The sequence below is a fragment of the Stegodyphus dumicola genome, chromosome X1 (genome assembly GCF_044657685.1).
Source record: "Stegodyphus dumicola isolate Sdum_Otavi_A_Nest chromosome X1, ASM4465768v1".
NCBI classification, from domain to species: Eukaryota; Metazoa; Arthropoda; class Arachnida; order Araneae; family Eresidae; genus Stegodyphus; species Stegodyphus dumicola.
In genome coordinates this window covers 227,451,205-227,478,909 of record NC_140780.1, presented here as the reverse complement: position 1 = coordinate 227,478,909, position 27,705 = coordinate 227,451,205, and the positions used below count along the sequence as shown (strand labels likewise).

Sequence of the window (27,705 nt, the reverse complement as noted above, 5' to 3'; positions counted from 1 at the left end):
CGCAGATCGGTAAGTTTAATATTTCAACCCACTGGAACAATTTTTCCACATAAATAGGAATTAGTAGAGTTATCACAGTAAATTTTCTTATTATCTGGGATAGGAATTTGTATTATTTTGAAACTGGAATTTAATTTGAGAATCTTGAGGTCTTCATCCTCCTAGCAATCTGCAATAGCTGTATAATCAATTGGAGCTGGAGCAGCAATGGTGTCGATTTTCTATAGTGTGTCTGCTGTTTTCCAGAAATGTAGCATATGTTTAGAGCGAATTCAGCAATGTAGTTCAACTGCTGGACTTGTCTTGGACAAGGTTTATCTAAATTCTGCTGGAAGGCAACGGTGATAGGTTTATGATCAGGAAAGATGGGAAATGATCGTCCTTCCAGAATGTGTTTAAAATACTTTACTGCTAGGTAGACTGCAAGCAGTTCTCAATCGTATGCACTGTACTGATGATAGAGATCAGGAGAAAAAGCTTAGTGTTTTTTTTTTATTATTATTATTGTATAGTTAATGGCACCCACCGTCGGGATCAAATGCATCTTATAATTAGGGTGATTTGTGCCGTCTGGTTGGGATGAACTAACATTGGAGACTTGCACAGTGCACTTTTGATATCAGTGAAAGGCATTTGTGCATCTTCTGTTCAAATTAAAGGTATTTTGCAGTTTTTCTTTACTCCTTTAAGCAAGACTATCAATGGTTGTTGTAGTTTGGTGTGAAACGATGGTAAAAGTTGATCATTCCTAAAAGTCTGTGCAAGCTTGTGAAAGATTCTGGTTTAGGATGTTGTTTAATTGTATTGGCTTTTAATGGAAGAGTTTTGATTCCTTCCGTTGTTATTTACTAACCTAAAAATTCAGCTTTGCTCAGACCAAATTTGCAATGTTTATGCACAGTCAATACTTACTGAGTCTTTGGAAGATTAATTCAAGATGTTTTTTGTATGTTTCAATATCTGGAGAGGCAATGAGAATGTAACCGAAATAGCAAAATACAAAGTCTAGGCCGCTAAGCACTGTGTTCATAAACCTTTGAAGGTTTGTGCAGTGCTGCATAGGCCAAATGTCCTATCAGAAAACTCAAAAAATCTGAAAGAGTGTTGTGATGGCGGTCTTTGGAATATCAGCTTCATGAATGGAATATCTGTTGGTAGGCTCTTATCAAATTTGTGATTTCAAAAATCGTTTTTCCATGCAGAATATGTGTACAGTCTGTTAGAAATGGTAGTGGGTAATGGCCTGGTACAGTATTTGCATTGAGGCCATGGTGATCACCACATGTCACCTGATTTTTTTAAGGTTAGGTATAATGGACAAGACCTTCTTACAGCATATAATTGAATTCTTTTTTTGAAGCAATCAACTTTTCTAGAGAAAGTATTCTTTAAAGGATACGGGGTTACCTTTGATTTTAATGTAATGCTGCACATCATGTCCTTTAATTTTATGAATTTTTATGTTGGATTTAAGTAGGTAAGGAAATTTACTTAGAATGGCTCTATATTTGTTTTGGAAAGGTAGCAATGAATTTAGGAGTGATGCTACTGTTACACAAAGTACCTTTAGTTGTCAATGAGGTGGTACCATCGATTTATTTTATATTTTTACTATCGACTAACAAATTAAAATATGAAAGATAGTTTATTCCAATGATAGGTTTATTGACATCCACAATGATAAAAGGCTAGCTGAAAGATCTGGGTAGCCCTAAATCCAGTTCTCGTAACTTTTACCATATATTTTGATTGTCGTAACATTAGCTGCAAATAGCTGAAGCTTAGCTGGAGTTCCTTTTTTCCAGTGGTGAGGGAGGGATAACTGATATTTCTGCTCTGGTGTCAATTAAAAAATAGATTGCTGATGCATTGTCAAAACTATATAGACGACTCAGCTGGCCCCCTTGACTTTCAGTCATCATTGAAGGCCGGGGATGTTTTCCTGTTTCAAAGCCTGGTATTTGCATGGCAGGGTGCATTTGTAAGCATCCTTGCCAAAGCGTTGATGGAAATAACAGTTACTAGGGTCACTGGTTATTTTTGGAACGATTTCTTGAATTCGATCTGTATCTTCACCTTTGTGGTCTGGAATTTCTACGCCTATTCTTTTTTGCTATCTGCAGTGTCCAGTTTGATATATGTTTCTGTAGATCCTGGACTATAATGTTATCAGATGGTGGAGAAACCATGCAAGCTAACTGGGATGGATTGGGATTTAATTCCCATACTTTGACAGCCATTGTTGATAGTTTGGACAAATCATCGCTGCTTACAGACAAAATGCTCCACATATTACGTGGTTTTTTGCTTTGCATTCCTTAATTTCCTATGCGATTTGAGAATATCGTCATTTGCTTTTAAAGAACTCGTAATAAATATATTGTACATTTAAATATTTGTGAAAAAAATAATAAAACAAACCTAGATTTTAGGATTGACTTACCAAGATTTTGGATTACTTAGATTAAACCTAGATTTTGGATAACTTAGATTAAACCTAGATTTTGGATAGGAAAAGTGACAGGACAATCTACTAGCACTCAGAATATTGAAAAGAAAAATAGTTTATAGAAAATATAATGGAAGTTATTTATCATCTAGGTTTATGTGGAATGGAAATGAAATTGAACCTCCATGCATTGTTTGAGGTGAACTAACATCCAATCAAAGTGTGAAACCATCGTTTCTTAAGAAACATCCTGAATCTAAGCATGTCAAATTAAAGGATAAATCTAACGAATATTTTAAGAGGAAATTATCACAGTTCAAAAATAGTAAAAAACATTATTACAGGTTTTGTTACTTCAAGTGAAAAAGCTTTGGAAGCTAGCTACTTAAGAATTGCCATGAGTGGGCAGGCTCACACTACTGGAGAAACCGCATATACCAGGAGCTAAAGATATGTTTAACATTATTCACCAAAAAAGTTGTTAATGAATTTAATAATATTTCATAATCAAATGATACAGTAAGATGGCAAATTCATCAAATGGCAAGTTCCATAATAGAGACACTTATTAAAAAATAAAACACAGTTAATATTTCGCATTGCAACTGAATGATAGTACTGATATAACAAACTTCGTTCAATTATTAGTTTACATACGTTTTGAAGAAGATAAACGAATTGCCAAAGAGTATTTATTTTCTGAATCTCTTTAAGAGAGACAAACTGCAAATGAAATTTTCATAACAAACTTCGTTCAATTATTAGTTTACATATGTTTTGAAGAAGATAAGCGAATTGCCAAAGAGTATTTATTTTCTGAATCTCTTTAAGTGAGACAAACTGCAAATGAAATTTTCAGAGTAATTGACAATTTTATGTCAGAGAACGATATTTCTTGGAATAAGTGCATTGCTGTATGCAGTGATGGAGCTCAGGCTGTAAAAGGAAAATATTCCGATGTTGTTTCTCAAGTAAACACACCTGAAACTAAATTTACTCACTGCTCCATTCATCGTGAAGATTTAATAACCAAAACAATCTTGCCAAATCTGAAAACTGTCTTTTCAAACTTCGATCAGAAATTTAAATTTTGCTGCAATTCAAAATTTGGTGAAAAATTTTGATTTTGTGAATTATAATTGGCACATTTAGGATATTTAGCTGATAATTTTGGAAAGTTAAATGAATTAAATTTAGGATTATAAGGACAAAATATTAACTTGTTCAGCATTAGAGATAAAATAAAATAAAAAAAAAACTCAAGCTAAATAACCAAAGATAATAATATTTTAAGCTTTTTACCACTTTTAGAAAGTTTTTTAACTGAAAATAATTTTAAAATAAAAGTAGAATTAGCATCCAACATTAAAAATAGTTTATCATTGATAAATAATTTCAACATGTATTTTCCTATGACGATTATGAAAAAGAAAATGGGATAAGAATCCAATTCTGTTCAAATGTACCTGAAATTTTATCTTGTGAAAAAAAAGTAGAATTGATAGAAATTTCCTGTGATCAAACTCTAACTGAAGATTACAAAAACAGTACACTTGTTAACTTTTGGCTGAACTTAGGCATTTCAAATAAAGCTATTAAATTTGAATTGCCTTTTTCACAACCTGTTTGTGTGAACATGTATTTTCTTCCATGTTTATAGTATTTGAAAAATAAATGCAGAACAAAATTAAAAGTTTATCTTAATTTATCGTTAAAACTAAGTGAAATAAGACCAGACATAATTTTGCACTAAATTTTAGAATTACAGTATCATAACTTAAATTTTCATAATTCAAATGGTAACCAATTTTTAAAGCAATGTTTTTTTATGTGCATGTATTTTATAGAAATAGCAATTAGGTTGTTCAAATGGCAAAATATATCTATTTTTCAATATTTCTATTGAGAAATTGAAAAATAATCATTGTAAAATATAGTGGTGGCACTAAGGTTTTTCAATTTTTGTTTAGATGGTACGTGTTAGTCAAAAGGTTGAGAACCGCTAGCTTTGACCATCACCTTTCCTTCATAGAGCTATGGTAAATATACTTTCCTATTTTTATTTTATTTAGTATTACACTAAATTCTTTGTGTATTAGATTTAATGAATTACAATGGTTTCCTGTTACAAACTCCACAGCTGCCAACCTTGAGATCTTAAGCAAGGTTTTCCAAGAGCTTGTTAAGGAGTTAGATGTTAGTGCCATGTCCATAAGTCATGCTACGCATCACATAAACTTGATGTACAAGTTTAATAGCTGGTTGAAGCATGAACTGATTCAAGCCAACAGATAAGGACATATGTTGTTCAGGCCTGCACTAATCTGCTCGAATACCAACAAAAGGACAACGTTCTGGACCAGATTGTCGCTTGTGATGAAAAGTGGATTTACTTCAACAACAAAGGCTAAAAAGGGGGTTGGTCTGCGCCTGGTGAGCCTACGGGCACCCGCGTAAAGTGCAATTTGACTAACAAAAATATCACACTTTGAATATGGTGGGATTGACATGGTATTATCCAGAAAGAGTATCACACACAAAAAAAAAAAAGTAAAACCCTCTGTATTTGGAAAAAGGACAGTAAGGTGTACAGCAAGATGCTAGTCCGTGTTGACACAACTATCAAGGAAAACCATTGAAGAGTTCTGGAGCAAAATGTAATGTTCCATCAAGATAATGCAAGACCACATGCATTCACCAGCTGGACCGTGTACAGATTCAAATGGGATTTTTTGCCACACCCACCATATAGCCTCAACATCACTCCTTTGGACTTCTACCTTTTTTTCACATCTGCAGCTACATTTTGCTGGTTCTACCTTCCATTCTGCAAAAGACATCCAAAATGAGGTCGATCTGTTATTGGACTTGTTGCCACCAAATTTCTGGGCCAAAGGCTTTCAAAAACTACCAAAACACTAGAAGAAAATCATAGATTTGGATGGTGCTTACTACCTGCACTAAAGATACTGTTTTCATGTTTTTTTAACCCTCTAACATTATTAAGAATGTTTTTTTGGTGGAAAACTTTTATTACAACCAGATATTTTCTTTGGTAAAGGCTAAAAATTAAAAATCAGGAGATTTGGTGATATACCCCAAGCCCAGGAGATGAGATGAAATATGGAAGAGTTGGCAGCTATGGAATTTAAAATAAAATGTACTCTTTTCATAGCAATCGTTTGGGATCTGGGAATGGATTAATTCATTATATATTTATTTTTATGAGAAAACTGTTTATTGCTCTTATGTACATTCAGTTAATGAACATTTTGGATGATAAATTATCGCCAGGGACAAATCACGTTTGAGAACCAATGTTTCATTCTAATTTTCTGCCAACACAGTTAATTTGAAACTTTCCGATATCCCCTTCGTATATGGCTGAATCTGAGTCATTAAAAGGCTTTCTTTATGGACATTTATTTTTATTACCTTTTAAAATCTGTTTGGTTTCATGCTATATTTTAGTTGGGAACGACAGATTTATTAATAGCTATAAAAATGTGTCTGTAAATATATCTTGCATGCATATTTTGAATATATACCAATTTTTCATTTTTATGAAGAACAAATATTGCTAATATTTATAAGCATCTTTGTGGTGATTACTTCTAATACATTAACTAGTTCGTTTTGCGAAATAATTTTTCTGTGCCATAATAGCTGAACTTCTGCTTATATGAAATGATTTATGTTTCCATCATTTCAATCAAATTAATATTTTATGTATAAAATGTAAGAATAACTATTCAATTAAATCACATGGTAATTTTTACTAGATTAAACTTTATAAAACAGAAATTCTGTTTTAACACTAAATAGTTTGGTTTTTAAAATTTTTAAATTATGCTTATCTTCCTTGTTACAAATTTTTTGTGATTTAATCACGAGTTAATATATGCACTAATTTTTCACATAAATACTTTCACAGCTCATGCAAGTTCTTTCCCTCTCTGTTCCTGCAAATATATACGCATATGTATACAATACATATGAAAAAAGCAAGAGATTTAGAACCAAATTCATAAAGATACGAAAGAAATAATTCAATATCAGTAAAATCCAAAATTCCCAATAGCTATGTAAAAAATATCAACCAATTGTCACCAAACCAGAAGAATTCCTGAAAACTACAGATATGTGAAATACAAAAAGTACAAAATATACAGGATAACAGTGCAGACATTAGCATTTTACCTGCATCAACTCAAGACAAACAATCTGCTAATTTTAAGTTGTATGCAGCGAATGGTTACGAAATTAAAACATATGGTATAAAAATGTTAACACTAGATCTGGGACTTAAGCATGAATTCCAGTTTCCATTTATGGTGGCCAAAATTAATAAATGTATTTGAGGAGCTGATTTCCTTAACAAATGTAAATTAATAATTGATTTGCATGGCAAGAAACTGATCGATGAAATAACTAAAGTTAACTGGTGAACTTGCTTCCATCAGTGAAAATAGTGACATCTTTACAGTAAACCAATCGACAAAATTTCATACTCTTGTAAAACAATACACAGACTTATGCAAAGGAAATTTGTTCTTATCAGGTTTAATGCATAATGATCAACATCATGTTATAACACATGGTCAACCTGTGTGCAAGACAGTTGAATCATTGAAAGCTTGTGGTAGTTAACACATTGACTGCCCAAACACAAGTTAACTCATATTAGCGCTCTTCTTCAGGACGCCCAATACAAGTTATCTCATTCCTGACTTGCCACTTTTACGCCGCTATGAGTTACTCACTTAGCACTTGTTTTAGCTGTACTGAAGCGACAAGTTGAAGCATGTCTGTAAGAATCAACTCGTAGCGGGCTTCTGCGAAGAGCTTTGTCTAACAAAAGCCGACTATGAGATAATTCGTAGGACCTTTATTCTACAAAAAATAAATCCTGTAAACTTTTTCATGATTGTTATGAATCATAAATAGTATTTTTAATAATATATAATATGATTAAACCAATTTTCTTCTCGGAACAGAATCTGAAAAGTGCCGTGGCAGTCAATGTGTTAAGCAAGAGTTCCAATTCATGTTGGATAACAACATAATGACCCTCAAGTTCTCAATGGGCGAGTCCTCTTCATGTGGTGCTAAAAAAAGATAACTCTTTGTCACTGAGGAGATTATAGACAGCTAAATGATAGAACAGTTCCTGATAGATATTCTATTCCTAAGATTGAAAACTTGCATCATATTTTAAAGGGTACAAATATTTATTCCAAAATAGATTTATTTAAAGCCTACTATCAAGTGCTCATTGCTGAAGAAGATAGATGTAAAACTGCTATTATTACTTCTTTTGGATTATACGAATTTAATGTAATGAGATTTGGTTTCAGAAATGCACCAGCAACATTTCAAAGATTTATAAATTTCGTTTTTCTCTACTTAGATAACATTCTGATAGCATCTGCTAGTGAGGAAAAACACAGAATCCATTTGAAGCTGGCATTTGAAAGATTAAATGATTATGGACTCCGCATTAACGTTTCCAAATCCATCTCGGGCAACAAGAAATATAATTCTCGGGTTATTTAATTACTCAAGTATCAACCTTTACCTGACAAAGTCCACACTATTGTTAATTACAAACTTCCAGCAACCACTCACGAACCCAAAACATTTTTAGGATTTATTAATTTTTATCAGCGACATTTAAAAATGCATCAAGAAAAAAAATCTCTCCTACATGACTACCTTAAAGAAGCTTGGAAAAAAGATAAACGAAAAATTCAGTGGACAGATGAAGCTATGGAACAATTTCAGTGATGCATGATGATTTAGTCAATACAACACTCTTTATCATTTCTGAATCATGAAATACCTGTCATTATATACAGATGCTTCAGACTTGGCAATTGGAGCGGTACTTTAACAATTTGAAGATAAGCAATGGAAACCTATTGCATTTTATTTCCAAAAAACTAAACAAAGCACAAAAGCATTACAGTACTTATGATAGAGAGTTACCAGGAATTTACCTCTCTATCAAACACTTCAAATTTTTACTGGAAGGAAGAACATTTAAAATGTTCACAGAGCATAAACCCATAATCTTTGCATTTAAACAAAAGCCAGAAAAAGCATTACCTCATCAACTTAAGACATTTACATCTCTCAATTTTCAACCAATATACAGCACACAGAAGGTTGAGACAATAATGTTGCAGATACTTTAATCTGGAATTGAAGAAATTTCTTTGATCAACTATGATAAAACTGCAGATGAACAAATTATGGATAAAGAATTGCAAAATTTGAAGACGACAGCAATTTCTCTGAACTTTAACCAGTATCCACTACCTTCTGGGAAGTCTTTGTGGTGTGAAACTTCAACGAATAGTATCAGACCATATATTCCTGACAATTATCGCAAGAAAATACTTCATCAAATGCATAATGCAGCGTATCCTGGCATTAAGTCATCTGTAAAGCTCTTGCCATCTAAATTTATTTCGACAAGTATCCATAAAGATGTGCAGCTTTGGAACCGATATTGTATGTTTTGCCAAAAAACGTAAAATTAATCAGCACAAAAAATCAAGCTTTGGGGATTTTCAAGTGCCTTCAGACGTGCATATTGATCTCGTTGGACCCCTATCACCATCAAATGGAAATATTTACTGTCTCACTTGCATTGTACTCTAACTGGATGGAAGTGATTTCGCTTAACAACATTTCAGCAGACAGTTGCCAAAGCATTTTATTCTAACTGGATTTCAAGATTTGTTATGCCATGTCGCCTAATCGAAGATCATGCAGTGCAGTTTAGTTCAGAATTGTTCAACAACTTATCAAAAATATGTGGAATAAAACTGCAACATACAACAACTTACCATCCCCAAACTAATGGGAAGTTCAAGAGCCTCTATAAGACTGCACTTATGGCATAAAGTAAGCCAGGAGTAAAACACTTCCAACTCTTCTTCTTGGCCTATGCACAGCTATGAAAGAAGACTCTGCATATACCATTGCTCAAACGGTTTATTTACCTGGAGAATTTTTCCAAGATAGCACAACTCCTACACCATCTGATATTTTTTCAAAAAAAAGTTTTTTTTTTCTCTAAAAAAAACTATGGAACAAACTGAACCAAGAACAGTATCCGATAAATATGCCCAAAAAATATTCGTTCCTAAAAACAACATCACATATATTTATTCGCAAACACAGAATTAAAAAGCAATTAGAACATCATTATGGTGGTCCTTTTCAAGTGGTTGACTGAAAAGAATAATATTTTACTGTAAAAACAAACACACACACACACAAAGATGTCACAGTGTCTACTGACAGATTAAATCCTGCATATTTCTTGCAAATACCAGAAGTTACTATGAAGCAATCAACAACATCAATAAAACAAACTGTCAAACCTCCAACAGACTTACCTTCTAAAAAACAGACTTACCTATTAAAAGGCTATCTGCAAAACAGTCGCATATAGTATAGACAATAAAACCTGTCCAATTTCGGGATTAACATTTACATATAAAATTTTTTGTAAATACTGTGTTTTGAAAGTAATAATATTCTCTGCTGCAACTTAGTTTCCGGGAAGGCTGTGGCTGGAACATGTATAGAAATTTTAAATAATGGTTAATTTTTTTTTGTTGTTTTTGGAATGGCAGCGAAAAGATTACTCATTTTTGTTGTTCTAAAAAAATTGTTTATGTTTGCTAAGAGTTTTAATAAGGATTATTTTTGAATTAAAAAAAATGTGGATTTAAGTTGTTCTAAAAAAATTGTTTTTGTTTGCTAAGAGCTTTAATAAAGATTATGTTTGGATAACAAAAATGTAGATTAAAGTTATCTAAAGAAACAGAGTTTCAGTTATAAAGATTAATTTGGAGTTAGGAGTCAATATTCTCCACCAGGCATTTTCTCAGCATGAATAACAATCTTGTGTCCAGCAGATGTTTTGTCAGCACGAATAACAAACAATCTTGTGTGTCCAACAGATGTTCTGTCAGCATGAATAACAAACAATACTGTGTGTTTTGTCAGCATGAATAACAATCTTGTGTGTCCAGCAGATGTTCTGTCAGCATGAATAACAATCTTGTGTGTTCAGCAGATGTTTTGTCAGTATGAAAAACAATCTTGTGTGCATCAGATGGCATGACATCAATTGCTGTTTTAAACAAAAACGCTAAATTGTTTTTTTCGCGAAGCAAATGGGAAATGCTAGAATGTAATGAAGGAGGTTTAAAACACCTAACAGTAAATATGTTGTTGATATCAATTGCATATTTACTTTTCCAGACTATTCTATCTGAAATATGAGAAGCATTTTATCCACAACAATGGAAAACAGGACCAGCTTCTTACAAAAATAACTGAGGCTCAGTTGCTATGCAAATAGTGATAGACTCTTATCATTAGTGTGATAAACTGTATGGATTGGAAACCCTGCAAAGGAGTTAATTGTGTAACTCGCTTATTCTTTACTCTTACTTTTCTCACTCCTTCAGGAAAGGACAGTGATATGACACTCTCTCTTATATCACTTTTGATATGTACATAGAATACTAACAAATCTTAATATATTTTCATGTAAATAAAAAATGAGTTTTTTGATTTTACAATTTCCATCTACAACCTTTTTTTGGATTATAAGTTAATTTAGCTATCATCTTGCTTGATACTGCACTGGATACAAGGTAAGAGGAATCATTTTGCTCTCTACTTTTATTAATTTGTTGTGAAATTTCGAGGCTATAAAAATGTTTTGTAACAAAAGATTATGAGACAAAAGGAAAGATCATCATAGCTTATTAATTAAATAATATAGTACAAAGTCCATAATCGGGACGTCCATTATCCGGACCTCAAAGCCACAAACTTTTTTTGTATGCTTTATGCATGTGCATAAAAAATGCATATTACTGTTGGAAAATATGACCTATTATAACCCTTTTTTTTTGCATCATCTCTCCTCCTTGAAATATTTCTAACTTTTACATAAGGTTTAGTTCTTATTTTAAATTGATATAGTAATTAATTCTACTTCATTTTTCACTGCCACTGTTTGTATTAAGAACAGACTGTTCCAGCCTAATTAAGATGCAAAAACGAAACTTGATGTTATATCATCTGGAAAGCCGAGTCGTGCCGATAGCTGATTGGTTGCCGTGAGATGACGTCATGTCTACTTCAGGTATAAGTATCTCGCGTTGCTCTGGCTCATTCCTTCTAGTTAATGTTTCTTTGCTCCTAGGTGTGACGTTCCAGCCCCCACTAGAAGAAGATATTGAGATGCGTGCCGTCCAGTGATAAGTGCCGTGGTTCCAGTCTACAAGATGACTTTTCCTGGATCCTGAAAAGTGGAAACAATGTGAGCGACTGCTGTGGGCGGCATCCATGCTTTTCATGAAGGCGGCATCTTCAATGCGAGTGTTTTTCCCGAATTAGTGGCGATGTTTCTCCAAGCTGTGATTTCTCGTGTGTAACTACAGTGAGCGGTGTTTTGCTGGTTTAAGTGCTCTCAAGGATTTAATTTAATTTTCCAGGTGCCTTCTTGACCACGAAGCATGGACTTATTGATGTGTAGCGAATTTCATAAAAACCGCGTAATTTCTGTTTAGTGATAGGTTTTTCGCGTATTGAATGGCAGTATTTGGAGATCAGGTAAAATATTTACTGTGTCTTTAATAGTGTAACATTCTTTAAAGGAAAAACCCTTGGGGTTAATGGATTATCAATTAAGTGTAATTTTTTTGACAATGATTATGTTATACTCTTTAAGTTTCTGATATTGATTAAATTTATTCACTGTGTTTTTATTTTTATATATTGTTAATAAATTGGTTAAGTTTAAAATTTTTGTCTTCAATGTCTGCACAGTACATAACCTTAGGGAGATTCTATCGCTACTTTTGCTAAAAGTTTAATTTTTACAACTTTAAACTTTGCTTTTGCATCAATTACGCATGGACGCGCTGCGTTCTTTACGCGTGCGTGCGCTGCATTCTTTACACCTGCGTGCGCGTAAAGAACATGCGCAACGCATGCACACATTGAAAGAAATGTTCGATAAAGTAAACAAATAAATATTAAGTTTTTTTTTAATTTGATACCCTTTAGATCATAATTGCTCTTTATTTCATAAATTACGGTTTCATATTTTTAATTGCATAACTTTCTGCATCCCATCTTACCAGATTTAAATTGATGATCTACACTCTGGAAAAACCCCTAATCCGGAATCGCCGAAGTCCCGTGTAGTCTGGATTACGGACTTTGTACAGTAATAAAGAATAAAACAACTGTAAAGGCTAAACTGTAGTTTCATATCAAAACCGAAAATAAAGTTTTTCAATGATACAAATATGTTCAAGTCAAATGCAAATTGCAAAACTGAATTCCAGCAATTACTCAACATGGAAATTAAAAATGCAAATACCACTAATAAATGAGGATCTTTACGATGTATTTGAAGATGTTCCTCCAAGCCATATTACAGAACTATGGAGTAAATAGGATCAGCAATGTCGTGCGATGATAAATTCCTTTATCAAAGACAGCCAAATAATTCACATTAAACATAAAACTACTGCTAAAAAGCCACCTGGGGAAAACTCAGGCAGGTACATGAAAGGTCTAAACTCTCACGTAAACTATTTCTTTGGCGAAAGCTTTACAGTTTGAAGCTTGAAAAAGACGGAAATATGCAAGCACATATAAATCCATTACTGGAGAATAGGTGAGAATAACAAAGAGGAACGCATTTCAGCACTTTTCCTTTGTTTAATGCCTAGTTCTTATGATACGCTCATCACGGCTCTTGAAGCGAGAGCAGAATCAGAACTGAATCCAGAATTTTAAAAAGGGAAATTAATTGACGAATTTAACAAGAGAGTTGAAAAAGAGAAGAGAGTTTCATCAAAGGCATTTAAAGCCTCATTTCAAAACAAGACAAAGAGAGAAAAGTTTTGCTCATACTGTCACAAAAATAATCATTTTAGGTCAGTGTTATCATCTAAAATCGAAACAAAAAAATTAACTGCGCCAAAACTCGAAGAAAACATATGCGGATTCTAAAACACTCCAAGCAAAGAATGCGTGTAACCTCACGATAAATCAACAAGGAAAAAAAATTAAAACACCAGAAATCGAATCCAGATGCGGCACCATCGCTTTGTCTGCTAACTGCACCGTACATAAATCATCGGAGAGTTTTATTTTCGATAGTGGGGCAAGTATCACCTGGTAAACAATAAGAAATATTTCACGGAATGTAAACCCATAAATTCATTAGATATTATAACTGCAAATGGGCAATGCAGTAAATCAACGGCGATAGGAACTGTCCGTTTTAAAACATTAAATGCAAAACAAAAAATAACTGAATAATCGGAACTTTTATACGCTACTGAATTAGAAGCGAATTTAATCTCAATTAAGAAAATAACGGAAAAAGGACTTTTGGTTCTGTTTGAAGGAAATAAATGTATGATCACGAAAGAAGATCAGATTATTTTAGAATGTCATGCAACTAACAATCTTTACCAAATTAAACCAATCGGCAGGAATAATGAACCATCAGGCTCATGTAGCATATCAGTGCAAAATGAGAACTGTGTTCAAATTTGGCATAGATGCCTCAGTCACAGAAATGATGATGCAATCAAACAACTTGTAAACAATGAACTCGCTAAAGGAATTAAACTGGATAATTGTAAACATGATACCAAATGCATTCAGTGCATAAAATATAAATTAACTGATTTCCCGTATCCCAAAGACAGGGTTCATAGCCACATTTTAGTTACCAAAATAAGCACCTATAAGCATTTTTCAAGCACATTTTAAGAAAAAAAATAAGCACCTGTCTAATTACATTATACACAACTGCATAACCTTAAAAGAAAAATTAGACTTGCAATTTAAAATATGAGCAATGCAATATTTATTATTTATTAAGAGAATGAGCATTACCTCAACCATGGAAAACAACTTTTTTTTTTTTTTTAAATTTTAAATGACAGTTTAATTTACAGAATTAGTTTACAATAAGAGAAAAAAACTATGCAGAACTAAACTATATTACAAGATTTAATGATGAAATTTCAGTTCAAAATATAGAAAATAAATAATAATAAGCCATACTAATTGTATTTGCTTGGCACCTAATAATAAATACAATTTATTTTTCCACTCATATTAATATTTAAATAATTTAACTTAAATCAAAATTCTGAACATTTTCTAAATTTTCATTGCATAACAGTTTTCCCTTAACATAGTATATTCCAAGCAAAGTAATTTAAGTAAAAAAGAGGAACATTTCTGAAATCAGGTGATGGGAAATTGCTTCATGCAGTCATCCTTTAACAGTAAAACCTTAACTAACCCGCATACTCGGAAATTGCTGAAAATTCCGTATAGTCGAGCGTAACTGGAAAAAGAGGAGGGGGGGAGATTGTAGCTGTTCTTTAGATTTCTCGACTAAATAAATGATTTTTGACATTTCGATATGTGCATAATATAAAAATAGACCAACGGAACTGAGAAATATTCTGCTTAGAAAGAACAGTAAAACTCTTTTAAGTGTTCATAAATAAATCTCAGACTGAACATCAAAATTAATTATCTCTGCAAAATACTGCAAACGTTATTGCGCAATACGTGCGGCGTAATTCTTCCATACGTGATATTACGCAATTGGAATCAACAGCTGCCGGTATTCGGAGAATAAAGAACTAACTAATACTAATCTGGTGTGTTTTTGATTGTAATTTTGAACAGACCGTTAAATTTCCGGAATAGAATCATTCTTTGCTTGGGTTGGGTAGACTGCAAAACTTTTAGTCCTATTCAATCCAGATTGGACAGTGACCAAAAAAAAAAGTCCGCTGCTTCAATATTAGAGATTTTGCAGAGAAAGAGGAGAACCTCCGTACTGTATAATGTATTGGCAAAACAAAAGAAAAGAAATTATTCTGACTATTCGATTACTTTCCTTTTATTAAGCCATTCCGAATATTATTCCTTAGAAAGCTAATCTGTGTAAAAATAAACCCATTTTTGGAAGTTTATCTACACTTCAGTAGCTACTGCAACTATATTATTATAAATATACATATGCTCATGATATAAGGATAACGATCATAATAAACACGAATATGAACTTACCACGTGGAACGAGAATGTAAATTATTAAAATCTTGATAGAAATTCAAACGTGTGTAGTGTTTGGGTGGGAGAAAAAAAATACCGAATGTACCGGAATTTTCTACGGTTTTCGCAATTCTCTGACCAATGGAACGACGTGCACCTGTCTATACTCTCGCGCGTACCATACGTTACGTTAATGCAGAGAAAAAGGGAAAAGCTATTTCCGGGAGTAGGATTCACCATCTGATGTTCCATATAAGGAAGAAAAGTTGTTTATTTAGTTTCGGCTTTGGTACGGGGGGGGGATGCGCCTTCATTAAAAAAAGCACTAAAAACAAAAAGACAATCTTTTAAAGAAAAAGTAAGCACCTATAAGGGCCTTTATATTTTATTTTCAAATATAAGGACTTACAAGCACTTGTAAGGACCGCTACGAACCCTGCAAAGAATTGAAATTCAGAGCATCTAAACCGGTAGAACTCGTTCATACTGATGTTTTAGGACCAGTACAAACACCGTCTGTCAGTGGATACCTGTACTTTGTAACTTTTATTGATGATTACAGCAGGTTCACAATGATTTACCTAATGAAAAAGAAAACTGAAGTAATTTCTAAAATAAAACAATTTATTGCTCTTACAAACAATAAATTCGGGAGAAAAGTAAAAATACTAAAAATACTAAGAAGTAATAACGGTGGTGAGTACACAAGTAAGGAACTTGGAGAATATCTTATAAAACATGGTATAAATCACTAGCTTAGTGTACCATATTGTCCAGCACAAAATGGAGTCAGTAAACGCAAAAACAGGTCTTTGATGGAGATGACAAGATGTCTTTTAGTTGACTCAGGTCAACCTCACAGATAGAGGGCAGATTATTTACAGAATTACTAACTGCAAATTATTTACAGAATCATATGCCTACAAAACCAAATGCAAAAATGCCATACGAATAATGGAATAACAAGAATCCCAACCTCTATCTGAGAACCTTCAGGTGCAAGGCTTTTGCTTACATCCATAAATCTAAAAGAGGTAACTTGATGATACTGCTATAGAAGGAATACTCATTGGCTACAACAGCAGAAGTAAAGGCTACAGAATTTTATTTCCTGGAGACAAAATCATAATAAGTCGATCTGTATGATTTATTAAAGTCACTGAAACTAACAAGCCTGTAAGCACCTCTTTAAACCAGGATGAAGAAAATCCTAAGGAAGAAATAAAAATTGAAGAACCCGAAGAAGAAGAAATATCAGAACCCAAAGAAGAACCTCTGGAACTCAGAAGATCGAACAGGGTTACAAAAAGTAAACCTCCAGACTGCTACAGATTCCATGCAAAAACCTTTGGAACTCAGAAGATCAAACAGAGTTACAAAAGGTAAACCTCCTGATCACTATGGATTCCATGCAAAATATCCAGTCTCCTCCGAACCCAAAACATGGAAGGAAATTCAAACTTTGGAAGAAACTGGTTGACAGCTGTTCGAGAAGAAATTAATTCACTAGAAGAAAACAACACTTGGGAATTAGTTGATTTACCAAATAAAAGAAAACTAATAGGATGTAAATGGTCTTTCAAAATCAAGCTCAATGCAGAAGAAAAAATTGAAAGATACAAAGCCAGATTAGTCGCAAAAGGATTTAGCCAGAAGTTTGGATCTGACTATGATGAAACCTTTGCTCCCGTAGTAAAATACACAACTCTATGAGCCTTCCTATGTGCAGCTTCGCACGAAAACATGTCTGTCAGACATATCGATGTCAAAACAGCTTTCCTTCATGGAGAACTAGAAGAAGAAATTTACATGACTCAACCTGAAGGATACTCAAAAGCTGGAAATTAAAATAAAGTCTGCAAGCTGAAGAAATCTATATATGGTTTAAAACAAGATGCTACAGCTTGGAATCTGAAAATTGGAAAAATACTTCTAAACGTGACATTTAAACAAAGTAAAGCAGACCACATTCCACTGTTTTCCAAAACCATCAATGGAAAATTTACATATATAATATTATACGTAGATGATATGCTTATATGAAGTGAAAGAGATGATGCAATGAAAACAATCCAACAACTGAATACTAAATTGGAAATCAAAAACCTAGTAGAAGTCACCTACTACCTCAGCATAAATATCGAAAGAACTAAAGATGGAACCTTTGCCATAAACCAAAAGAATAAAATTGAAGAGATAATTCAAAAATTTGGACTTCAAACCGAAAAACCAACATATATGCCAATGGAAACAAACTACTGCAAACTAGAAACTGAAGATGATCTTCTAGAGGATAATACAAAATATAGATAAGCAGTAGGAGCATTATTATACGTATATGGCAACAATCAGCAGACCAGATATAGCATGTGCTCTGAATCTACTGAGTAAAAGAGACGAAAAACCTCGGAACATAGATTGGAATGCTGTCAAAAAAGGCATTCGATACTTATATACAACTAAAAGAATTCTAAAAAGTCAAAACCGAAACTTTTCAAACAAGCAAAACCCCATTTTAAAAAATGAAACTTAAAGAAAAATGAACAATAACAGAAGAGGAATTCAATCAACTTCAATGCTACTGTGTCAGGGGGAGCACTGAAATCTCTCTTCTATAAAAATCCTTGCTTTTCTGTATCCAGAATTAGCCAATGAACCATTTCAATGTACTGTAATTTCCGGAAGAAACGCCGCAGCATTTACGTGTTTAAAACTCAAATTTTCAGCGGGTGCGGCGTTTAGGTGCACTAAAAATAAAATATTTCCTATGATGGTCATTGTACATAGTTTGGATGGCCTTGTCATTGTGCATAGACTGGTGCTGTTCCCACACAAAAGACCACTCAGTTGCTTTTTGCGAACGTTATTTTGTTTAAATTCTTTCCCTTGAACGGACCTACACGCCTTATTCACCCTAAACGAGATCTCAGAACAATAACATTCTTCCCCCTTTCAAATCAACATTCTCATCAGTTTGAATAGTGTCTCTCCTCTGCCATTCGATGAATCTTCCAGGACCCATCCTCTCCACACCCTTGCCTTTTCTGCAATTTTTTTCAAAGGCGGACACGACTCCACCTGCCTCGAAATAACAAACTCTAACATATTTCCCCTTCAGCATGAATGGATTTTTCTTGGCATTATGCCAAATACAGATCCCATCAGTTTGGGTACAAGTACTTGTTGGATAGTTTTTAAGTAAGAAGGGAGCGGAAAATTTTTGAAAATGTCTCTAAACGGCACAGAAGCTATACAATTCTTACCTTTAATTTATTTTTGAGTTATGGTTTCATTTCATGCATTTTTCTTAATTGGTATGTCATATATCAGGACTTAGGTTGAGTTTTTGCATCTATATGGCCCACGACGATGTTACGCGCAATTTAATCTATTGTGGCATTTCTGTGTAATTTTAATTTTTTTCCCGCCATTTTTCTCGAGTGCGCCATTAACGCTGATGCGGCTTTTCTTCTGGAAATTATGGTATTTTAATTATAATAGTTCACCCAAAAATTCTGGTCCTTCCACAAAGTAAATTCTAATTAGAATAACCTTAAATAAAGAGAATTCTATTTTATTAAAAGAATTGAAAACGAAAGTGAAAAAACAAAATACTTCAGTGAAAAATTTTAATCCAATTGTTTACCTTTAAACAGATAATCCAAAGACTAAAACATGAGTGAAATTAAAAAGCATAGTTGAAAAAAACCTAATTAAAACACACAAGTAATTAAGAACTTCAAGCACTTTTATTAGACACCAATCTAAACTATGAGATGATCTAAACTAGGGATGTACAGGTATGCCATTTTGGCATCATTTGCAAAACTAAAAACTTTGGCGTGAAAGTAATCGCACAAAAGGCTGAAAGGCTAATCTTTGGAATATGGTAACAGGTAGTTTGGCGACGTTTTGGTAAGGCGATAAAGGTTACTAGCAGTGTACATGGATAAAGTCAAGAGCATGCGCAATGCCATTTTTGTGCAATTCTGGAATTTTTTTTAAGTGAAAATAGGTCGACGTGTACATGGATGATACCGTGTGCATTTCTTAAAAACACAGCAAGCAGTGGGCGATTCTGCACTTTCTCCCAATTTTGCACCTAATCTTCGTCATGATTAAGCACTTTTGTTCCATAAAAGTTCTAGCATAAGCGTAATTCGGCTAGCAGATTATTAGAAAAAAATTTTGAGTTAAAAAAAAAAAAAAGCCTTTACTTCGTAAAAACAAAATTGCGTCCCCCCCAAAAAAACTAGCAGGTTGCTGTAGCAGGGTTGGTGTCGCCAAGTTACCATAATCCGAAGATTAACCAGCTGAAATTTCGTATGAAAGATGTAATTTTGAAACCAAAAAAAAACTTTTAAATATTTCAATGAAAATTTATTTTTATTTTAGTCAAAGAAAAAGACTGCATATTAACTGAATGAAATTTTAAGTAGTCAGACTCTTTTAAAACAAAAATGGGAATAAAGATTTATTTAGTGAAAAACTTAAAATGGTACTTACGTATTATCGCTACCAGGTTGGCGCTATTTGTAACTTTGAGTAAAAAGTATGAATAGAAAGAAAATGTACATTTATTAATTACAGATAATTTTTAATACAGTTTTTTACATTATTTTGTTTTAAAATATAAAATAGTAATTAAACCCTTCCGGTTTCGAATTTGAATAAGTTGAACCCTACTTACGGCTTTAGACCCTACTTACGACAACCCTACGTGTTATATGTAGTTTTGTAAAAAGAGCATGTGGAGATCCACAAAATTTTCCTGCATTTTCGTGCAAATTTTTGTAATTTATGAGAAAATAGCAGTGTACATGGATAAAGTCAAGAGTGTGCGCAATGCCATTTTTGTGCAATTCTGGGATGTTTTTTTAAGTAAAAATAAGTCGACGTGTACATGGTTTAGTGATATTTTAATTAAATGATAGTTATTTTGTGAATTTTATGTTTGTAGCAATTTGGTATACGTTTAAGTTGAAGTAAACGTGCATGTAAATAATTTAAATATTTGATACTAAGTATTTGTAATACTTGTAACAATGAATTTGAATAAGTTGCAGAATTATTTTTTCGGCGGAAATCTTTTGGCTATTGCTTTTAGCACTGATTGAAAACCATATTCGCCATAACCATGTACACGTCGACTTATTTTTACTTAAAAAAAATCTCAGAATTGCACAAAAATGGCATTGCGCACACACACTCTTGACTTTATCCATGTACACTGCTATTTTCTCATAAATTACAAAAATTTGCACGAAAATGCAGGAAAATTTTATGAATCTCCACATGCTCTTTTTACAAAACTACGTATAACACGTAGGGTTGCCGTAAGTAGGGTCGCCAAATTTGGCAATTTATGCGAATTTTGGCCTGGTTGCGTTAATACGTAAGTACCCTTAAAATTTTAAAATCAATTTATCATTAAAAAAATATACTCAATAAGTTGCCCCAAAAGTAAAGAAAAAGTTTTTAATAATTGCTTTGTAGATGTGAGTAAAAAGTTTAATTTTGGAATTTAAAATTACACATAAAAAGGTTGAAAAAGGAAGTAAAGGTACTATGTTAGAAAAGTAAAAAATCTTCACGTCATGGGCTTATCATGATGACTTTGAATACATATAAGGCCATGGTTAGTAATAGAATAGTAATTTTAAAAAAATAATAATAATAAAATAAATAAAAAATCCTTTATACTCTTTAAAACATCCTTCATTATCCTTCTCTTTCGGAGCTTTCAGATAAAAAAATCCATACCTTTAAAAAGTATTATAGGGTGTAGACTACTCCAGATTTCTTTAATATACTATTAATGAATTTTAAAGGAATTTCATTATCTTTTAATATTTTGGTGAGAATTAGAATTTCTTCTTTTTGTGTTTCTATTTTAATGCAAACTTTTTTAATTCTACTAACAATACTGTTACATATATGTGGCAACACACTAGTTGCTGGTCAAACTGAAGTGAAGTAGTAGTCAGTGAATGTTAGTGTGGAATAAACAATGTGCTATGTGAACGTGTTGCAATGACTTAATTATAGATCAATAAAAATTAATACGATTAAAACGGCGTAGTCGTGTGGAATAGTATTACAACTAATTGCCAGGCAATCAATCCCCTTGGTTGTTTTTCCTCTCAGCAGACGCAAGATGGAATTTTGTCGCCCACCGCAAAGCCTAAGTTTCGACGGCAATGTGGCTGAAAACTGGCACAGATTCAAGCAGCTGTTCCAGATTTATATGAAAGCTTCAGGAAATGCTTCAAAAGATTCAGATGTGAAAGTTGCTTTATTTTTAAATGCCGCTGGTGAGGAAGCAGTTGAAGTGTTCAACATGTTCAATCTTTCAACAGGAGATCAGGGTAACTATGAAAAACTGCTTGAGAGGTTTGAAGCTTTCACGACACCTAGAACAAATGTTGTGGTGGAGAGATTTTTATTCAATAAGAGAAAACAAGAAGAAGGGGAACTTTTTGATTGTTTCGTAACTGACCTGAAAAAACTTGCAAAATCTTGCGAATTTGGTGAGCTGAGTGACAGTCATATGTGATCGCATTGTCCTTGGAGTATTATATGCCAGTTTACAGGAGAGGATGCTGCGAGAAAATAATCTGAGTTTGGAAAAAGCAATTGAATTAGGGAAAGCAGCTGAATTGAGCAAAGCTCGTGCTCAAACGTTAAGAGAACACAATGTTGACAGCGTAACTAGAGAAAAAGTGAAGCAACATCAGACAGGAGGAGCCAATGCAGCCTTAGCAGTGAGGAAGCACAGAGGATGGAGTGATGACACTTCAAATATTGAGACATCTTTATGTAAAAAATGCAACAGACATCACGTTAAGGGACAGTGTCCGGCATATGGAAAAAAATGCTTTAATTGTGGCAAACTAAATCACTTTTCGACTATGTGCAGACTGAAGCACATCCAAAATGTTTCTCAGCATGACAACGCAGATGTATATAGGGAATCTGATAATGAATTCTTCGTGAATTCCATAAATGTTCAAAGAACTAAAAGTGTGTGCTCAACATCATCTACAAAAGAGTGGACTAAAACTTTAATTGTTGAAGGGACAACTGTGACTTTTAAGTTGGACACAGGGTCTGAAGTGAATGTTTTGCCTGTGAAAACTTACGAAACACCGAGTGCTAAGAACTCTAATCTTATTTTAAACAAGTGTAATGTTCTATTAGAAGCATTTGGGGGGTCCAAGGTTAAACCTGAGGGGTCATTAATGTTACAATGTTCCTCAGATGGTGTGGATCATACTCTGAGTTTTTAATTGTTTCTAGCAAGCATATATGTCCATTATTAGGAATCGATGCATGTGTTAAACTTAATTTAATTCAGTTTATAAATAAGGTTGGAATATCAATTAAAGGTAAGTTAGATCAGTATACAATTGTTTTACCTCCATCTAAAGATCAATTTATTATTAATAATTCAGAAGTGTTTGAAGGTGTGGGGAAATTTAGTGGATTGTGTAAAATCATGGTTGATGATCAGATAGCTCCTGTAGTGAGACCACCACGTAGAGTACCACTTAGTTTAAAACCTAAACTTGAATTAAAATTAAGCGAATTAGAGAGACAGGGCATTATTGCAAAGGTTGATCAACCTTTGAACTGGGTTAGCAATCTAGTAATAATTGAAAAAGCTAATGGATCCTTAAGAATATGCCTTGATCCTCAAGATCTTAACAAAGCTATAAAAAGAGAACATGTGTTGATTCCAATAATTGAGGAGATTTTACCAAAGCTATGTAATAAATCAATTTACTCTGTTTTAGACTTAAAGGATGGGTTTTTTCAAATAGCGTTAGATTGAAATAGTAGTGATCTTTGTACTTTTAGCACACCATTTGGATGCTATAAATTCTTAAGGCTTCCAATGGGCATTTCCTGTGCACCTGAAATTTTTCAGAAACGCAATCTTGAAAACTTTGGTGATATACCAGGAGTATTGGTCTATTTTGATGACATCCTCATTGCTGCTAGCACTATACAAGAACATGATAAAAATTTTAACAGAGGTCATCAACAGAGCTAAAAAACTCAATATTAAATTCAACAAGCAAAAACTTCAATATAGGGTTAGTGAGGTTAAATATTTAGGTCATTTATTTAATGCGTCAGGCATGCAACCTGATCCTGATCGAATTAAAGCCATTACTGAGTTACAGGAACCTCAGAATAAGCATGAATTACAGTGTGTTTTGGGAATGTGTAATTATTTGAGGAAATTTGTACCACATTTTTCAGAGAAAACAGCCATATTAAGGGAACTTTTGAAAAACAAAGTAGAATTGCAGTGGTTACAGCTACATTCTAAAGCATTCAGGGAATTAAAAAAATTAATTTCCAATGCACCTGTGTTAGGAATATTTGATAGCAGTAAACCTATAACTATACAGGCAGATAGTTCTAAAGATGGGTTAGGCTGCTGCTTATTGCAGAATGGGCAACCAATTGCTTTTTCGTCTCGGAGTTTAAATAATGCAGAAAAAAACTATGCTCAGATTGAGAAAGAATTTCTTAGTATTTTATTTGCTGCTAATAAATTTCACTATTACATTTATGGTAGAGAGGTAGAAGTGTTTACTGATCATAAACCATTAGTTTCAATTATGAATAAAAATATTGCTAACGTGTTGTCAAATAGATTGCACAGGATAAAAATTAAGCTCTTAAAATATAACTTAAAACTTAAATATTTGCCTGGGAAATATATGTATATCACAGATTTACTGTCACGTTCCTTTATTGATACAGACACGAATGAAAACATGGATATGACAGAGATTGTTCATACACTAACAAAACAACTGCAAATGTCTGAGAGTAAGAAAAGGGAATTTCAGAAAGCTACATTAGAAGATGAAGGGTTAATGCTAGTGAAAGAATATTGGCAAAATGGATGGCCTTTGAGTGTTGATAAAGTTCCTAAAGAAGCAAGATCTTATTTTAAATTTAAAAATGAGTTGAGTGTTGAACAAGATTTAGTTTTTTTTTAATAATCAAATTGTAGTACCTGTTGCATTAAGAAAGTGTATGTTAACATTATTGCATGAAGCTCACTGTGGGATTGAAAAATCAAAAGCTAGGGCTCGACAAGTACTATTTTGGCCAGGAATCAACAGTGACATTGAGAATATGATTTCTAAATGCCTAATTTGTGATAGGTTCAGGCCTCAAACAGTAAAAGAACCTCTTGTTTCTCATGAAATTCCCAGTTTACCTTATGAAAAGGTTGGTGCTGATATCTGTGAGTATGCAGGGAAAAGTTATCTAGTAATAGGCTGTTACTTAACTAAATGCATAGACATAATTCCTCTAAAAAATAAAATTGTAGTGGAAGTTACTAGTAAATTGAAATCGATATTTGCAACACATGGAATACCCAAAACTTTAATTTGTGATAACGTACCATTTAATAGTTGGAAAATGAAGAGTTTTGCAAGGGATTGGGGATTTGAAATAATCACTAGCAGTCCTCGATATCCTAAATCCAATGGATTTGCAGAAAGGTTGGTAGGTATAGCCAAGAGTTTATTTAGAAAAGCAGGATTAGAAAAATTAAATGAGGCTTTACTGGAATATAGAAATACTCCAATTTCAGGTATAAATTTATCACCAAGTCAAATGCTATTAAGTAGGAATTTAAGAACACGATTACCAATTACGCAAACAGAATTGAAACCAACTGTAAAAGATCAATATAGAGAAAAGGTGAGGAGTAAGCAGAAACAGGCTAAAATCTATTATGATAAGCATGCAAGGGAAAGACCTGAATTTATTCCTGGGGAAAAGGTAATGTTGAGATGGGAAAATAAATGGGAGCCTGCTATAGTTTTAAAAAAGCATTCAACTCCTAGATCATATTGGATTAGAACAAAAGATAATAGGGTAATTAGACGGAATAAATTCCATTTAAGAAAAACTAAAAATCAGAATTTAGTGACATTAGACTATTATGATCTATGTAATGAAAATGAGGAAAATATAAGTAGTGAACATCCAAAAATACATAATGATCCTCACCATCAAAATAATAGCAATAATATTAATCGTGATTGTGTATATAAAACAAGAAGAGGTCGTAATGTATATCGATCATCCAAATATGATAATTATGTAATGCATTGATTCCTATGAGTTTCCCAAAAGAGGGGAGATGTTACATATATGTGGCAACACACTAGTTGCTGGTCAAACTGAAGTGAAGTAGTAGTCAGTGAATGTTAGTGTGGAATAAACAATGTGCTATGTGAACGTGTTGCAATGACTTAATTATAGATCAATAAAAATTAATACGATTAAAACAAATACATGTTCAATACCTATAACGTATTTTCAAACACCAACATCGGTGTAATAGTTCGAAGAACACATGTATAATGGATATATTAATACAAAATGAGAAAATCTGAAGGCATTAAAGCATAAAGTAAAAAATATTTTACTACTGAAATTAATGTTAATTTAAATTAAATTAAGCCAAATAATTTTAGTTTAAAAATTTTAAAACTTTTTTTTGTAAAGGTCTGAATTTTAATCGCATATTCTATTACATAAAAAATTAGCTTGTTTTGAAGACATTCTGTTTCAACATCCCTCCCCCCCCCCATATTCAAGACACCATACTCTGCATCTTATAAAGAAGATTTCCAACTACGTTGCTAAAGTGATTTAAGAAAATTAATAATTTCCGACTAAAGTGCAGAATCGCCCACTTATTTGTTTGGCGCTTTTTACAAGAGTAATAATTGGATTTTTGTCAATATCTGACTTTTGCAATGAAAAATAGGTCGATGTGCACATGGATACCGAGTATGTGCAATTCTTATCCGAAGATTTTGATTTTACAAATGATAATATGAACACTTCACAAAGTAAACAGTAATTTTAAAATCGGGTAAAAGTTTACAATTGGGTGCCCCTTGTTTTTTCGAGATTCTTTTTTGACGCCAAAATCGGCTCCAGGAAGGCACAATTTCAAGATGGCCGTCACACAAAACCAAAATAAAAAGTCAAAGAATTATACAAACTCTGTGTCCATGTACACATCGATCTGTTTTCACTTAAAAAAACATACCTCAGAATTTCACAAACTAGGCATTGCGCACTGTCTTAAATTTGTCCATGTACACATCAATATATTTTCATTAAAAGAAATCAGGAAGCTAAAAGAAAGTTAAAACTATCATGGTAACCAGAAATGAGGTTTCATCACCAAAATTAAAAAAAAAAAAAATTATCGCTAATCGAAGGGGCACCCAATTCTACACTAGAGCCAAAAATCGTTTCCCATAGCTCTCGTGTGTTTGCCTTAAACAAAAGGTCGTTATACTAAAATATATACTTACCGGATCATTCTTCATCACGAATTCTTCTCCATCATCATGCGAGTAATGTCTAACATATCTTCTCCTGTAATAATTTCTTCGATGTTCTTTTTCATAACTTCTTCTATACTCTCTTGAATTTAACTTCGGCATCTTGGTTTGAATTCTACAGCGTTGGCCGGGAATTTCTTCCGAATTTACCAAAATCTAGGTAAAATTGTAGGAATTTATTTTTAACATACATTTATACACTGCAAAAATAAAACAGTCATTTAATCAATACTCTTAAAACTATATTACTTACAGATCTCTAGGTTCTAAGTAAAGAAAGTGTTTAGCAATGGCTGTCTAACGAAAACGAAACGACGCTCACTGGTGTTGCCAAATTAAAATTATAGTTTTGATTAATTTTTGCAGCTAGAGCTATGAGGTTAGACTATGAGGAGGAAGGGTTCAACTCAAACAGTTAAAACTGCTGTTTTCAATGAAGCAAAATTTGGCTGATCTTTAGAATATGGTAACTGGTAGTTTGGCGACATTTTGGAGGCGATAAAGGTTACTACCTGGGACTTTGGTAATAATGTGAGCAGTATTCAGTTCCGATTACGCATTATTTTGTGTGAGGGAAATGAGAGATCATGGGATATGTCATGTGATATTAATGGACGAATTACAGTTCTTTAATCAGAAAAGGGGGAATTTGGAAAAATATCTGTAGCTGTATATTATTTTGTATTAAGCTTCATTGTGTGCTGTGTGAAGTAG

The 27,705-nt window shown here is 33.0% G+C and overlaps 1 protein-coding gene across 3 annotated transcripts in view; it reads right to left on the bottom strand.

The window, feature by feature from the left end:
* Window positions 1-27,705, bottom strand: part of LOC146993432 (uncharacterized) — a 50,312-nt gene that overhangs the window by 2,771 nt on the left and 19,836 nt on the right. For 2 of the 3 annotated variants that reach the window (XM_085808710.1, XM_085808712.1), the window contains one exon: window positions 26,962-27,147. In XM_085808710.1, the coding sequence (XP_085664836.1) occupies window positions 26,962-27,147 (186 nt within the window). Of the gene's footprint in view, window positions 1-15,934; window positions 16,171-26,961; window positions 27,148-27,705 lie in introns of those variants that run through there. The other variant, XM_085808711.1, reaches the window with a different exon arrangement.